At 42.8% G+C, this 16505-nt stretch overlaps 1 protein-coding gene across 1 annotated transcript; it reads left to right on the top strand.

Annotated features, from left to right (window-relative positions):
- Positions 1 to 2170: 2170 nt before the first annotated feature.
- On the top strand, positions 2171 to 5414 carry pou3f3b (POU class 3 homeobox 3b). The gene is made up of 2 exons (XM_034096481.2): positions 2171 to 4004; positions 4319 to 5414. The coding sequence occupies exons 1-2, from the start codon at positions 2790 to 2792 to the stop codon at positions 4415 to 4417; spliced, it is 1314 nt and encodes a 437-aa protein (XP_033952372.1). The 5' UTR covers positions 2171 to 2789; the 3' UTR covers positions 4418 to 5414.
- The last annotated feature ends 11091 nt before the right edge of the window (positions 5415 to 16505 follow it).

The raw sequence follows: 16505 nt of genomic DNA, 5'->3' as shown, positions 1-16505 counted from the left end.
TTGACTTACCTTGAGTCCAAGAAAAGGGAAATAGCTTCACATTGTTCACATGGAGGCTGCACATGGGTATCTCCCTTTCCCTGCGACTCGGTGCGCCCTAAGATTCGCTTTCCTCTGCCTCAACTGAGCACGAGCACTCCTCGGCTCCCGCTATTATTTTCACTAAAATATATGAAAATTTATGCAAATGAAAATCAGCACTAACTGTTCGTCTCTTGTTATACTTGGGGATGATTTTTTTCCCTCTCCCCCCTTTCTTTCTTTCCTTTTTTGCATACAAAATAAATGAACTCCCCCAGCAGGGAACTTGGGGACCTTTTATAATAAGCAAATAAATAATAAACACATCATATATCAGAGAGGAGCGCGTGCTTTGTATCCCCGCGCTGTGATTTTGGGGAGTATTTCTCAAATGCCTTTTGACTCCCCTTTCATATATGTTATATTTTATTTCATTTCGAGGGGTCTCTGCCTTGTGTCACTGCTGGCCGCCTGAGACCCTTTCAAAGCGCACAGTGTGGATTGAACAGCAGTCATTTAGACAGCAATCCTCACTGTATATTCATGAATAGAGGGCCCCGTGGGTTTGGCCCCTAGCCTGCCTATTCAATGTAAACACATCCACGAGGCACCCTTCGTTTTGAGCCCAATCCAAATTAAATCTACTGGGATGAGAAAGGGGGGGCTGGCATGGAGTACACAGCCTGCGCTGGAGAACTCCTCTGCCCTTAAATCCCTCTTTTGCAATAACATCTTTGCGCCATCTTTGATTTTGGGGAGTTTAGGAGCCGGCGTGTTGGGGTTACGCGCGACATGTAACTCTAACCTTTGTACAAACTACAGTTAATCCTGCTGAGGATCACCTGCGGAGGCCTTGTCTTTGGTCAGGTGGACTCAACAGGCTGCTGCTGACACCCTCAACTCCACCAATGGGTGCAGTGGGAGCTGTATATCTGGCACGTATTACCACCCATGGGTGCGTCCAAAGGCGCAGTAAACAAAGGGCCCATTCATGTCTGGGGTTATGTGGTCATCTTGAGGGATGGCGTGCATTTTAAAGGCTATATCTCCCCCTATTTTCTGTTTCCAGCACCGCCACCCTGCACGCACAAATCCCCCCACGGATAGCTCCGCTTGCCCCTGTTTTGGCTGCCACTTTCTCTTTCACTGTGCTTCACTGAGGTTGCCTGTGCGCGGCATTTCCGCATGGAAGCATCCCTGCAACCTTTGCGCGTTCACTCCTGAGGATCCGAGGTGGATGCACTCACACATGCACTTCCTCTCTTAGTTTACATGTGCTGCTCTGAGGTTTAGTGTCATATAGCATTTATAAAGAATGTGCCAAACAGTCTTTAAATATTCACCTTTTAAACACCCCACATGTCCCTATAAGGTGACCAGATAAATACCATTCATTCTAAGTATTTCCCGAATGTTCTACAGCGGCCCGTAGGGAATTCAACTCAGCATGGATACCTTACTATTACACAATCAGGTGCTACCAGATCATTGTTAGAAATTGATCTTATTATGAATAGTAATGTTGGATACACTCTCTTGCATTAGTCCTGGATGTGTGTTTGTAACAAGGATATTAGAAAATGCAACTATTTAAATACAATTATATCTAGCATAAACCTTTAAAACATGTGTTTAAATAGTTGAACATTGTTTAGAAAAAAAGATATGCCCATCATGTGAATTGACTTGTGCTAATCACAAACTAGAGGTCACATTTGATCGACCTCTTTTATTTACCCCCTTCACCCCTGTAAGTGTTCTAATACTATTTACTACCAAGTTGTGTTCCCCGTTTTGTTTGGACTGCAATTAAAAATCAGCCAATTGAAACAGCCGGAAGGAGGGCCCGTGCGCCCGGAGCAAGGCTGGCGAGCCCTGTCAATCACACCCCGGGTAGCCAATCAGCGGGGACGCACGGGGTAAACATCCGTGCGTCGTCGTGCTCGGGGAGGGGGGCGGGACTACAGGGCCTGTCAGAGAGAGAGAGAGAGAGAGAGAGAGAGAGAGAGAGAGAGAGAGAGAGAGAGAGAGAGAGAGAGAGAGAGAGAGAGAGAGAGAGAGAGAGAGAGAGAGAGAGAGAGAGAGAGAGAGAGAGAGAGAGAGAGAGAACAAGCGAATGAGAGAAGAGGCTCGCGAGCAGCGCCGCGCACTGTTGGATTGTACTTCATCGGGAGTTTGCGGTTTGGCAGGTTTATATACATCAAAACAGAACAAAGAGAGGCTCTACAGTGCTATAAAAGAAGAGAGAGAAAAGAATAAAGCGAGGGAGAAATCTCGGCAACTGAATTACAAAAGGACTCTGCTAATGTTTTTCTCATCCAAAGAGGACATAAACTGGGACTTTGTACATTGTGGAGAATTTGCAAGGCTTTTTGTTTGTTTTTTGCAACCTCCAAAAGTTGTATGGGACAACGCTTTTTCCTCCTCTATATTTGAATTTTAATGCTCACATTTTCATCCCAGTGCAAAACTTTCTAAGCGGACTGCACATGGTTTCAAAGGGCTTTTGAAGACCCTTGGATTCTACTCGCCGATATCCATGCCCACCTGAACTATAATGTTGTAAATACATGCGGATTTTACCCAGTTTTCTGCCATCGCTTTTTGAAGCTTTTCTTGCGTTTTTACGCGCGTCGATGGTATTGCCAAAAACCTACTCATACTTTTAAAGTTTGAATAATTCATGAGATACAGTTTGCCTGCTCGAAAGAAGCGACTGTAAAAAGGGAGGGGGGTTATCCACAAACATATTCATAAGGGTTGACGGAATGGCCACCGCGGCTTCCAATCCTTATCTGTCCAGCAATAGCATCTTATCGTCCGGCTCCATCGTGCACTCTGACTCCGGAGGTGGTGGCATGCAGCAGGGCAGTGCTGCGGTTACCTCGGGGTCTGGGGGCTACAGGGGAGACCCCTCAATCAAGATGGTACAGAGTGACTTTATGCAAGGCGCAATGGCAGCGAGCAACGGGGGACACATGCTGAGCCATGCCCACCAGTGGGTCACCTCCCTGCCGCACGCCGCAGCGGCAGCCGCAGCAGCGGCAGTGGCTGCAGCTGAAGCCGGCTCGCCCTGGTCGTCGAGCCCCGTTGGGATGACTGGCAGCCCGCAGCAGCAGGACGTGAAAAACTCCGGCAGAGACGACCTGCACACGGGCACCGCGCTGCACCACAGGCCCCCTCACTTAGCTCCACACCAGACTCACGCCGGGGCTTGGGGCAGCACGACTGCGGCGCACATTAACTCATTATCCGGGGGACAGCAGCAGCAGCAGCAGTCGCTTCTCTACTCCCAGCCGGGGGGGTTCACTGTGAACGGTATGCTGAGTCCGGGGAGCCAGAGCTTGGTGCACCCGGGCTTAGTGAGGGGGGACACCCCAGATCTGGACCACGGCAGCCACCACCACCATCACCACCATCAGCATCCGCATCACCAGCACCACGGCGGCGTCAACAGCCACGACCAGCACTCGGACGACGACACGCCGACCTCGGACGACCTGGAGCAGTTCGCCAAGCAGTTCAAGCAGCGGAGGATCAAACTGGGCTTTACGCAAGCAGATGTCGGCTTGGCGTTGGGCACCCTGTACGGCAACGTTTTCTCTCAGACAACCATTTGCAGATTCGAGGCTCTGCAGCTCAGTTTCAAAAACATGTGCAAGCTCAAGCCTTTGTTAAACAAGTGGCTAGAGGAGGCCGACTCGACCACCGGCAGCCCCACAAGCATCGACAAGATCGCAGCGCAGGGGAGGAAGCGAAAGAAGCGCACATCCATCGAAGTGAGCGTCAAGGGGGCTCTGGAGAGCCACTTCCTGAAATGCCCCAAACCTTCGGCCCAGGAGATCACCGGCCTCGCGGACAGCTTGCAGCTGGAGAAGGAGGTGGTTAGAGTGTGGTTTTGCAATAGAAGACAGAAGGAAAAACGGATGACGCCCCCAGGAGTGGCGCAGACGCCGGAGGATGTGTACTCTCAGGTCGGCAATGTGAGTGCAGAAACACCGCCCCCCTCCATGGACTGCAAAAGAATGTTCAGTGACACATAGAGAATATTTTATATGAAATTAAACTGATTTAAAAAACGTACAGACTATCGCCAGGATAGCACCTTTTGATACTGTGATTGTGAGGGAATATGAATGAGACTGCAAATGTGTTGTCTATTTTTCACCAGAAAAGAAAAGAAAAAACAGCAACCTTTCCCTTCTCCCTCCCAACCCCTCTGAACCCGCACCGCTAACCTGCTTCCAGGCCCTGAAATGTCTTTTCCTAAAAGGTTCCTTCTGCTTTTTTCTTTCAGGGGCATTTTTTAGTAGATTACTTAAAAGATGCAAGTGAAGCGAGCGACCAGAGGGTGACAACTACAAACTCATTCCACCAGGTAATTTTGGCGCATTAAAACACACCAAGAGGAAACCAAGTATTGTTTATTCTTTTTTTTCTCTCTTCCCTCCTCCAAAAAATATTCCCTCTCATTATCCTGTGTTTGATTGAAGAAACAAAGGAGCAGGCATTCTGTATATTTAGAAATGGGACTGAACCGCCTTCCCTGCTCTAACAATAACAAGAGGGGGAAACTGCAAGAATATGAACACGAGTGACATCCACGACGCTTCCATCCTGATCTACAGCATTTGTGTTTTTCTGAGGTGGACTGCACGGTTTCATTTACACACACGCGGAGGATTAGGGATTTTTTGTTGTTGTCATGTTGAGGCCTCAAAAGCCCAGAAAGAAGAGGAAACAGGACCAGGACTGTCCCCTGATCTTAAAGATCACACTCTTTTTGGGGCTTTTTCTTATTATTTAATGGACTTTGACACCGTGAGTGGATTTTTCCTCGTTTTTTCAACAAATAGAGCATAAGACATTTGAAAAGACTTCAACTGCACTTATTGAGAAAAAAAATCTGTTGCCAAGTGTGACTGAGTGAGTGCTGTGGATATATTATTGCTGCCCTTTCTAAGCAGTATTCTTTGGTAGGTTTTAATAAACACAACTCTGTAAAGCCGGCAATATAGATCACAGATCAGATACTGATCTGAGTTATTTACTTTATATTTTTCATCAGAATGACTTGTTTTAATATTTTATTCGGAATACGTATGAATTATTCCAAACGGTAATTTATTTCCTCCTCCAGGAACTTGTGTAAGATGCTTTCCCTTTTATTCTTGTTTTCCCCTCATTTCTTTCTTACATTTCTGTTGTTGCCCTTATTTGTTTCATTTTGTATTATCGTTTCTAAAGGAGCACAAATCATCATAAGCTGACATTGACCGTTGTTAGGTAATAAGGGTATATTTTGATGTGATAATTTGATTGTAATTTAATTTTCAGTAGTGGTTCCGTACGAGCTGATTGAGACACAATAAATTTGTTAGAATGAAATGCAATCATCCTGTGTTTGGAGATTTATATTCTTATCGAGTTGATTTTATTTTTGAAAGGGGAATTCACCTTCTTCTTTTTTTGCATGGAGGAAATGGTGGACTATTTTGTCCCAGATGAAGCTGCGAGCTAATAATAACCGCCATTAGAATAAAGCACAACAAAGACTTTTTAAAAAATACTAAAATATAAATGGCGTGTTAAAATAGCATTTAGGAGCCTGTGAGTTGTATAGGCTTAAATCAATGTCCAGCAGCGTTGTTATCACCATCCCATAACTGTGCATTACCATTTCAATGAAACATCGCGGTCATTTGCAGGCCTGCACAATGGCTCTCCTGTTTGTTTACATCTGCTGCCTTCAAGGCCTTGGGCAAAAAGCAGGAAAACAGTGCATGTATCATTTGTATGCAGAAACTAGTTATGTGAGGAAATGCAAACAGATGACGGCCATAATGTCGTGTGCAGACTGAGCGTCCTAACTGCCTGTTATGTCATATTTACGTTGCAGCTCATAGTGCAGACCCTGCATCCCATAATAATGATAAACACGTAATTAATAGCCTGATTCACGCGCTCGTCTGTGCAACAAAAAGCCATCTGCAAAATAATTGATTTACGCGCAAAATTGGATTTATAGCTGGCTGCTTTTGAGTGCATGCAGGATTGTGATCATCCATAGTCCCATACACACACTCCTCCCAAAGGTGTGTGTGCAGGTGCTTGCTGACATGTTGTGTGAGGGGCACACAGATTATTGATCCTTTGAGTGAGGAGGACAACGCGAGATTTGGAGTAATATCTGATTGTTGTGTCGGGACGTTGGAGAGGCTGAGTGCGGGACAGTGCAGGGAAATGTTCCCCAAAAGGCTCTGATAACGCGCGTGTTCGGTGTTATTTACTTCCCTATGATAACTTAATGATCAAATCGATATGTTGGCAGTGTCACTATTTTATTTCCTACATCAGGATTCGTCACGGCTGCAAGAGGCAAATGTGTTCCTGGGATCCAAACTTTGTTTCTTTCTTCTTGAGTTGTCTTGCTCGCCTATTCAGCAAAACTCACAAAACGTGTCCCCTCGCTGCAGGATTTGAATTTCGCGGATGATTTCCCATACTAGTTGCTTAGCAACTGAATTCAATGATATAGAGAAAGTGGGCATCATTTTTCTTTGTCTCCATTAGTAAAAGTGGTAGCAGAGAACGCTATATGTGCAGTCCTCCAAACTTTCTATTTCCCCGCGTGCGTTAATGTGTTGAAGCCATGGACAACTTAGAGACACAAACACTATGGTGCTAACAACACAATGTTGGACTGGTTGTTTAATTATATTTGTCAGCTAATATATTTTGATAGTCTTTGACCTCGTGCACTTCCTCCCTACATTAAATCCAATGCAAAGTCACATGACCTGCTACATAAGCCTTCTACAACACTTTATGTTCCTGGTTGAACTATAAAAACATCCCATAAAGGAACTTGTTAGTACTGCGAACAAAACAAATACATCTGGTAACAGCCAGCAGCTTGCAGAAATATCTAGAGAGAGATTTCTTACCAAAGGCGACACAACAAGAGTTTCAAATCTCATAATGGGTTTTGGTTCGCCTATTCTTCAACAGCTTTGCCTTTTTCATGGGTCTTCAAAACCATGTTGGCAGCAGCATGGGTGCGTGTGCGTGTGCGCGTGTGTGTGTGTGTGTGCGCGCGCGTGTGTGTGTGTGTAGGCCCGAGGAGCTCTCTCTCTGCGCTCGTGCTATTGATTGAGGACGCGCTCATTAAAGCTGCTCCTTGTCACACACTCTGCTCTTTAAAACAAGACTTCAGCAGGGGGGGGGGATATGTCCCATAAAACACAACTTTTAATTCCTTATTATTAATTGTAATATTTGACATGGCAGAAACAGAAAGCCCCATCAGTCGCTGACATAACCATACAAATATAATAGCAAACAATCCCTTAGATTGTATAAACCCTCATACTTTAGTCTTTATCAAATACAAATAAATTATACTTTTTCATTTAATAAGAAAGCAGTTCATACTAAATAATAATAAAAGCTTTAATTTTGTATGCTTGTAAATGTAATGTTTAATTATAAGGCTACATTTTAAGAGTTGCCACTAAGTACTTTTGAATGACATATACACGCGTTGTATTCTCCTTATCTTCGTGGTGATTAAAGCTGTTATTATAAACACTATGAAGTATGATAGATGCTATATGATATTCACTCTGAAAGACAGAACATTTGAGTCTCATTTTAACCTGGTGAGATGTACACAATGGTTCCGTATTTAGTGCACGTGTGCAGCGCATGAATATGGATTATTCTGAGCTGTTCTCCACAGGGAGCCTTCCTCTGCACACGGATTTATCTGCGCCTCCGAAAAGCCGCTCCTGCATGTCTGCGGTAACTGCTGACTCCTGGTCATTATTATGACTGTTATCTTACAGTAAGTATGGCGGCCCGATGTCTCTGATTCAGCGCGCAGTGCATGGTGTCAACTGCGCTGCTCCTTAAGAAGTGTGCAACACACTTTTATTACTATTAGTATTACTATTAAAAGAATATTTTACTTTCTTAAGCTCATACATTACAATATAAAATCAAATACTAGGGCTTGCCGTGTTTATTGTTTTTTTTTAAATTGTATTTCATCTTTATATAATTAATACTAAATTCAGTTGAACTTGAGAAATATATTTATATCCACACGCCAAATCTCTCATTTTAAACCAGACCTTTAGTATTATTATTATTATTATTATTATTATTATTATTGTTGTTGTTGTTATTATTTCATTATATTTACGGGACATCTTTTAGAATATTAAATAAATGACATTTAGCTCTTAACAAAAGGCCTATATTTAAATGTCCAGACGTGTTTGTGGCACAAGAAGAAATAAAGAGGAGGACGTTTTAAAATATGACGCGCTCTCGGGGGTTTCCTCTATAAATTGTGAAGGTCATGGTTTTGTGAGCAGGCAGCATGGATAGGTAGGAGGGGTGAGGAGGGGTGAGGAGTGTGTGCGCAGCTTCAGCATCTCATCTGCCTGTCTCCAGTCTCCCCTCTCTCCAAATGCGGATGTAACGCCTTTAATGCAACAACATTTCATTTACACATATAACTGACAGGCTTCTCTTATTACATCAATTTCTACTTAGATATTGAAACGGAAAGTGAGAATAAATCTTTACACTTGACTGCAAACGTGAATTGTCGCATTTAAACGGCGCGTAAACCGACGGGAGGGAAAACAATTCATAATCATCGATTAGCTTTCTGTAATGTTCTTATTTAATTTAACTACTTTCTTAGTGACGTTTCATAACTTTTATATAAACAAGTGCACTGTTGAGTTTTTAGTCAACTTTATAAACAAAAAAATAAATAATATTCCTTTTTGGAACTTTCAGTCTCAATATTAGCTTGTTGTACTTTTCTATTTACTCTCTTGTTACCGGTTTACGATTGTGCAACACACACACACACACACACACACACACACACACACACACACACACACACACACACACACACACACACACACACACACACACACACACACACACATTGCGTTGATGGGATGTTTTAGGCCGGTAAATGTATGCTTGTTGAGTAAATCCTTTTCCAGTGTAGCGTCATACACGGATTGAAACAGAGTTATCAACCAGGTCAACAATGATGTGTTCATGGTTAGCTCGGCCTCATGTGTCCTTGTCGTGTTATCAATCATATCAGAGTGATTTAGTGGGAACGTTTCAGCAACAGTAATAAACAGCATCACACTTCCAAACTTCAGTGTTAATATATACTTTAGAATACAGAAAAGGAATCGACATTATTAGCTGATTGTAGAAAACACCTTCTCATAAAGAAGCAGTTTAAGTGAAGAGAAGCAGCTTCAAATGGAAGAATCACTTAAATAAAAGCGTTTAAACCCGTTTATTAATATCGTTTTTAATAACCAACGTGACAAAGATTTAAAATAAAAATCCTTAATGTTTGTATTATTTGTTCCACGACAGAATGCTACAATAAGCCAGTATTTAAAGTGGACTGGATGAAACGCACAGCAGCTTCCCTGACCTTACAGCGCCCCCCAGTGGCTGTTTAAGCCTCTATTAAAACGTTCCTGTTATTATATCCTGTACAAATCAACCGCCATAATCAAAGTGAATGAATAAAGATGACATCTGCATGCAGTTCGGATTGGGAAGATTTAGATTCTGCAACATTTCAGCCACTTCGCAGGCTAGGGTTATTTTTAACCTGCAGGGGGAAATCCAAAAACAGCATCTCCAACCAATTGAAGGTATTCATCATCAAAAGTGCATTGTTTACTTCTTTTGTATTAACAATGCAGATATTATATGAATTCCAATCGCATATGTCCTGAATAAAAAGCACTTTCTTTGTATTTCTTATTTATTTAAGTTGTGCTAGTTCCATACTGCCTTATGAGACATATCTCAAAACATTTGGAAGAATAATTGCATTTGTCTGAATAACAATTTGAAACCACTTATCTATGAATTTATTTAGATAGTTTCCAAATTACAAAATGTGGAAGTGAGTGGTTTTCATTGGATAGAGAGTCAAACAAAAGTTGCTATTATCTGTTAATTTATTTTAATTTAGCAGTGTCATGTAATATATGTGGTTTTATACTTTATAGAACCATTATTGCAACAACAACAACAACAACAACAACAACAACAACAAAAGTCAAGCTATGTAAAAACGGTGTTGTGTGGCTCTGGCAGAAAGACACGAATAATAAGATAGGGTAAGATAAGATAAGATGATGGTATCATCCCACATTGGGACATGTTTGAGTTGCAGCAGCAAAACAAAACAAGGCGTTGCACATTAGTAGGAATACAAGAGAAATACATGGAATCTCAAAATAGAATGAAGCAGCATTAAAGTCATACAGCAGACGGTGAAGATAACACATCTATAAACTCTGACAATAAAACATTACGATAATAAGTGAGATCCGTTGTGTGTATGTTTTATATATCCATTACATTATTTACACATTCTCATTGTAGCTGAACATCTTGTAAATCTCAATGTGGTGATTTTTAATTATTTAGATAAAGACTGATAGGTTAAAAATAATTCACAAGATAAAGTTTATATTTTGGATTGACAGATTGTATTGGACGGCAACAATTTAAAGTCATGTTCCACCTTAATCTTTTTGTCTTAAAAGACTAGTGCTGATGATCCCCATAAAAGACGGCTGGCCCGGCTTTATTGGTTGCCATAGGAACCAGGAAGCTAGTTAGTGATCTTTCACATCTTGTCCTGTTTTTTTAATCATGTGACACGAGACACAGCTTTTCAGTCAGAGCACAAAAGCAAAAAGCTGTACAATTTTAGGAGTATTGCGGGGAAAGACTACTTTGTTGGTGCTGATGGTTTCCAAAGGGTTCGATGGGTGTAAGGGAAGGTCTTAGTCTTACATGTATCAGTTGTAGAAGAGCAGGATATTGTTTAGTTAGGTCCAAAGACAGTATGGAATCACATTATTTAAGCAACAAGTATTCCTTTTTTCAAGCTTGCATTCTAGATTTTTTCCGCAATTAGTAGGTTTCAGAGTTTAATAAAGGGTCAACTTCAGAAGTGAGAAAGAATGAGTTCAATACAAATACTCATTCCCTTTCTTCGCACCAAATGGCATGTGTCCATGAAGTTCCCTTTGAGCAAATTGCCTCGTGATAGCAGTGTAAAACTACCCTACCCATAATCCCCCTCCCACGAGGTGTGAACCCACCCGGGGGATTCAGAAGGTGCCAAGTAATGACTTCGTAACCTGGAAAAGAAGAAGAGAAGAAGATGAGATTCTCCAAAGATGTTGGTACTTTCTGCTTCGACTTCTTTCTTAGACAGAGGTGCATCGAGGAAGTTATACTCTGGATTTGAGGTATGATTTTGGCCTTAAGCACCTGAGCTTGATTTGGCACAGTCACATGTTGACTGAGTCCTCTCCTGGGACACTTCCTACATGACATCAGTGGTGTAAAGTCACTCAAATACACTAAGTAACCTTTGTAATCTTGTATTTCCATTTTCTGCTACTTAGTACTTCTACTCCACTACAGTTCAGAGGTACATGGTGTACTTCTACTCCACTACAGTTCAGAGGTACATGGTGTACTTCTACTCCACTACAGTTCAGAGGTACATGGTGTACTTTTACTCCACTACAGTTCAGAGGTACATGGTGTACTTCTACTCCACTACAGTTCAGAGGTACATGGTGTACTTCTACTCCACTACAGTTCAGAGGTACATGGTGTACTTTTACTCCACCACATGTATTTAATACCTTTAGTTACTTCCCAGATGTGGATGAATGATGTGAAATATAACTAAGTGTTGAATCAATTCCACCTGGAGTAAATCCACCAGCTACCCTGCAGTCTACAAAGTACTTCAGACTAGCTGCACCTTCACCAGCTTTGAGAACACTTTCATGATCAATCATTATAAAACATATCATTATATTATTCTGAAATGGACCAATCTGCACAATGACTACTTTTACTGTCTTTACTTTCACTATATTTTGATGAGAATACTTTTCTACTTTTCCTTGAGTAACATTTTGAATACAGGACTTTTACTGAAACAGAGTATTCCTACACTCTGGTACTTCTACTTTTACTCAAGTACAAGATCTGAGTACTTCTACTTTTACTCAAGTACAATATCTGAGTACTTCTACTTTGACTTAAGTACACAATCTGATGACTTCTCCTTCCTCCGCATGACATTAAAGCATAAAGAACATTAATGCGTTCATCTGTGCCTTATTGAGTTTAAAGTTGTATTCTCTGTGTGTGTGTGTGTGTGTGTGTGTGTGTGTGTGTGTGTGTGTGTGTGTGTGTGTGTGTGTGTGTGTGTGTGTGTGTGTGTGTGTGTGTGTGTGTGTGTGTGTGTGTGTGTGTGTGTGTGTGTGTGTGTGTGTGTGTGTGTGTGTGTGTGTGTGTGCCTTGTCCTATCACAGCGAGCGTCCCGGGGGTGGTGACAGATCTCAGCAGCAGACGGATCGATGGTGGGGAGGGGGGGGTGGGGGACAGAGGCGGGTTTGGGTCGGTCCTCCGGGGTCCCGTCGATGACATCTCCTGCTGCAGCCCGTCGTCCGGCCAGCAGCTCGGGTCAGATATCCCAGCAGGCCGTTGGCTCTGGCAGCAGTTACCAAGGTGACAGCATGTCAGCACGGGCCCCCACAGCTCCACTGAGAGGGGGGGGGGGGGGGGGGGTGAGGCGGAGGGGAGCGATGCATCACCAGCTCTGATGGGTTTGTCAATACTGCTTAGATCCAGGGGGGAGCGGGGCCCGTTGTGACACAGTGGGCCCCTCTAGAGAGCCAGCACACGCACACTTACCTGCACGCGCACACACACACACACACACGCACATACACACACACACACACACACACACACACACACACACACACACACACACACACACACACACACACAATATGCACAAAAAAGCCACATACCAGGATACTCAAGCAAAAGCACATGTATGTAAGAACACAACAGAAACATGTAAACATGCTTATCAGTGAATAGAAACTCGTACACACACTTACACACACTTGCTTATGTCACATAGGAGGACCTTATAGTGTCTTCTTCTTCCTAAATGTGCAGTTACTCAACATGATGTATCCTTGTATGAACAGTACTACACTCTGTACAATACATGCACATAAACATTCAAATACACATACAACATGTGCATTATAGTATGTATTTGGATGTATTGATTTAAAAACGCACATCATATACTTGTACCCATAGTGCCGGATACACACTCATATTGTGCTGTGGTGTTTTTCGGTGTAAATTACATTTATAAACAAACAGATATAAGCACATTGCACTCACTTAAATTAATTCAATATATAATTACAAGCCACACGTCTAAAATGACACTTTCCCTAACATTAGCCACAAACCAAATATGTGCACATCAAAATAAGGGGTGCCTAAAATAAAATACAAAAAGTCTAATCTATGGAATGTTCAGAAAGGAAACAGGTGTTTCTCACGGCTGCATATTTTTAAAATATGTTGTAAAATCTGTTGACATAAAAAGTTATCCAAAATAATATATAATATGCTTCAGACGATCATTCCACCGTCAGTCCCTGTCAGTATAAAACAAGAACGTTTGATGATTTCTGGCAAATTAACTGCAAAATCCGTATACTAAAAAGATTGTTGAGCCTGAATCGTAGTTGTGGACGTTGTGGGGACCAGGTTTTTGTCCACAAATGGAGAGTAGGTCCCCACATGTGAGCGTGTTGCAAGATGTTGTCCCTGCAAAGTCATTTAAATAGGTACACCTGCAAACACACATAGGCTAACAACATGTGCACTTGGGCTTAGAGGCACCAGACACTGGCACACAGCAGGAACATGCAAGTATTCAGCTTTATTTCACTTCAACTTTGAGTAAATAGAAGACATGAAAAGCAAGTACATTGTCTCATTAGCATGAACACACACACACACACACACACACACACACACACACACACACACACACACACACACACACACACACACTCCTGACAGACTGTTGTTTGCATGGATGCGTGGATTAAGCTGTTGGTGCAGGAGTGGAGAGCGAGCTGGCAGATAAAAGAAACCGAGTGTGTGCTGCAGGACCAGGGAGAGAGAGGAGGAGGGAGAAAGACTCTGTATCTCATTAACCGAAGCAGAGCGAGGGATTGGAAAAGCAACATCAGCCACGTTTGGCTCGGGGGGGGGGCTTGCAGTGTAACCATTTCTAGGCCGTGGGTTTAATAGATTACTAATGATCGGCCACAGGTATTTCCGAGTTAGACATTAGACGCGGGGCCAGATTTAAGATCACCTGCTAATCCGTACTGTTCGAACCCTCTTTGAAATAAGAGCATGTTTGTTAGGTGGGGGTTGGGGGGTTAGCTGATCTGTTGCTATCTTGGTGTGGTGAGGTGTTTAAAGAAGGTGCGAGGATATACGCCAGTGATTCCTCTTATTCAATCTGACCACAATCCTCTTAGCAGGAGAGAGGTGAGCAGCCTCCCCAGAGAAGTCTCTTTCTTCATGTCAATGTGTAATGCCTGAGGGGGGGGGGGCATTAGCCTTGACAGAGCGCGTTTGATACCAGAGTGCTGCAATGGTGGTTATAGAGCAAACACAGGATTTAAACTTATATAATATAAAGTCATAGTGCACCAAGAAACGTGAACTACCATCATTGGTTCTTGTTTGAATAACAGAGTTCATCAACGACTTAAAGCAGTATACAGCGGTTACTTACCATTTTTGGACTTCCAAATATAGTCAGAGGGGAGCGCGCCCAAAACGTGAGACGTTGACGCATAGGTTATTAAAAGAAACATGGAAAGAGAACGCAGAAAAAGACAATATGGAGCACAGAGTACAGGTCATTAAAAACATCTTGCCGTTTTAGATATATTTTTATACTATTTTGGTCCTCGGATGTTTTGCCGATTCGACTGTTTAGCGCAGTGGTTAGGGTTAGGGTTAGGGTTAAGGGTTAAGGCCGCTACACACCGGGCCGATTTCGGCCGTCGATAGCTGTCGACAGATGTCTGGCCGTCGATGAGCATCGTGTCGCCCTACTCAGATTGGTGTGTCCTGCACCGTCGTGTCTTTTCGGCCGTGCTGACACCTTCCACCGCCGATTCAACATGTTGAATTAGGCTGTCGGTAAAAAGCAGTCGGCAAAATAAATCACTCTGATTGGCTGTTCAGCTTAGCGAAACATTATTTTTCTGAATGGGAGTGGAGCAGTACAGTACTTAAGTAAATGTACTTTGTTACTGTCCACAATCTGCCTAGAAGTATTTTTAATGTTGGTCATTTTAAAATGTTTTAAAAATGTACTGTTAGGCTAATTAAACCAATAATAATGCTACGGCTGCAACTGACAGTTATGTAGGCACATTTTTATTTCATCGTAACGCTGTGTGATTAAAAGAATAAACACAAATAGCAGGATAGGCACACACATTTGCTATATCTTTCCCCACTGAAAAGGCACTGCACCGATACTGTTACAATATTGGCATAGTTCATCCCTGTGCTGCTCGGCTCGAGCTGTAGCATGTAGCTATTATAACATCCTGTTATTTTACGCCAAGGTTACAGCACCAGCACTGGCTGCAACACTATCACACATTTCATTATCATACATTTCTCTCCCTCCCACTTTCTCGTGGTTGTTGTTGAAACTGCATCGACAGCATTTCCCCCTAGCTTGATTTAAACTTCACCTAAACGCTCATCTCTGCGACGTACATATTAGCAAACACGGAGGTTGCTTGCACTCAAACACCGGCGCCATTCGAATGACTTCCGCCGCCGTTTAAAAGCTTTGCTCGCTGAAATAAAAGTAATTAATTGGTGTTATACACCAAGGACATAATTATCTTTTCCAGTAACTGGCACATATTTAATTACCAGTAATTGTTCCCCGAGCCTTGTTCAAAAGTGTTGCGCGCCAGACAGTTCTGATATATTATACACTAATCCTGCACTTGATACTCAGTCAATTAGGAAATGTGTGTCAAAGAGCAATCATGTAAACAGCACTGTGGAACACACACACATCCTTGTGAGACTATGTGGGCCTTCGTCAGTGTCCACACACACACACACACGTGCACTTTGTTTCCCTCCTCAGAACCCTACCTATCCCGTTCCTTCGCGAGGTGTTAATGCCTGCCAGATTTGAGGAAAGTAATTTCAGATCATTTCGCAACAAAGGCCACAGATACTGATTAACACGGGGGCTGCTTTCTAGCCAAGTGGCGCGGTCCCATTTTAAAAAAGCGTCAGGAGCTAAACTTACTGCCCTGTGCCTCGGGGTGGGGGCCAGAGGCTGCAGTGGGGCCCTTGAACATGAGAACAGGGTTTAATAAGTAAACAGAAGAGGCAGAGAACAGTGCTTCTGATCAGGGCTTATTTGCCCAGCGAGCCCCCGGTACACGCTGCTAGCTGATTAGCCCTGCCGATTGTACCTTGTAATTGCAGTGCCTTGA

Source organism: Pseudochaenichthys georgianus, chromosome 2, assembly GCF_902827115.2.
Source record: "Pseudochaenichthys georgianus chromosome 2, fPseGeo1.2, whole genome shotgun sequence".
Lineage (NCBI taxonomy): Eukaryota > Metazoa > Chordata > Actinopteri > Perciformes > Channichthyidae > Pseudochaenichthys > Pseudochaenichthys georgianus.
Note: the sequence above shows the minus strand (reverse complement) of the source record. Positions and strands in the feature narration are given on the sequence as shown.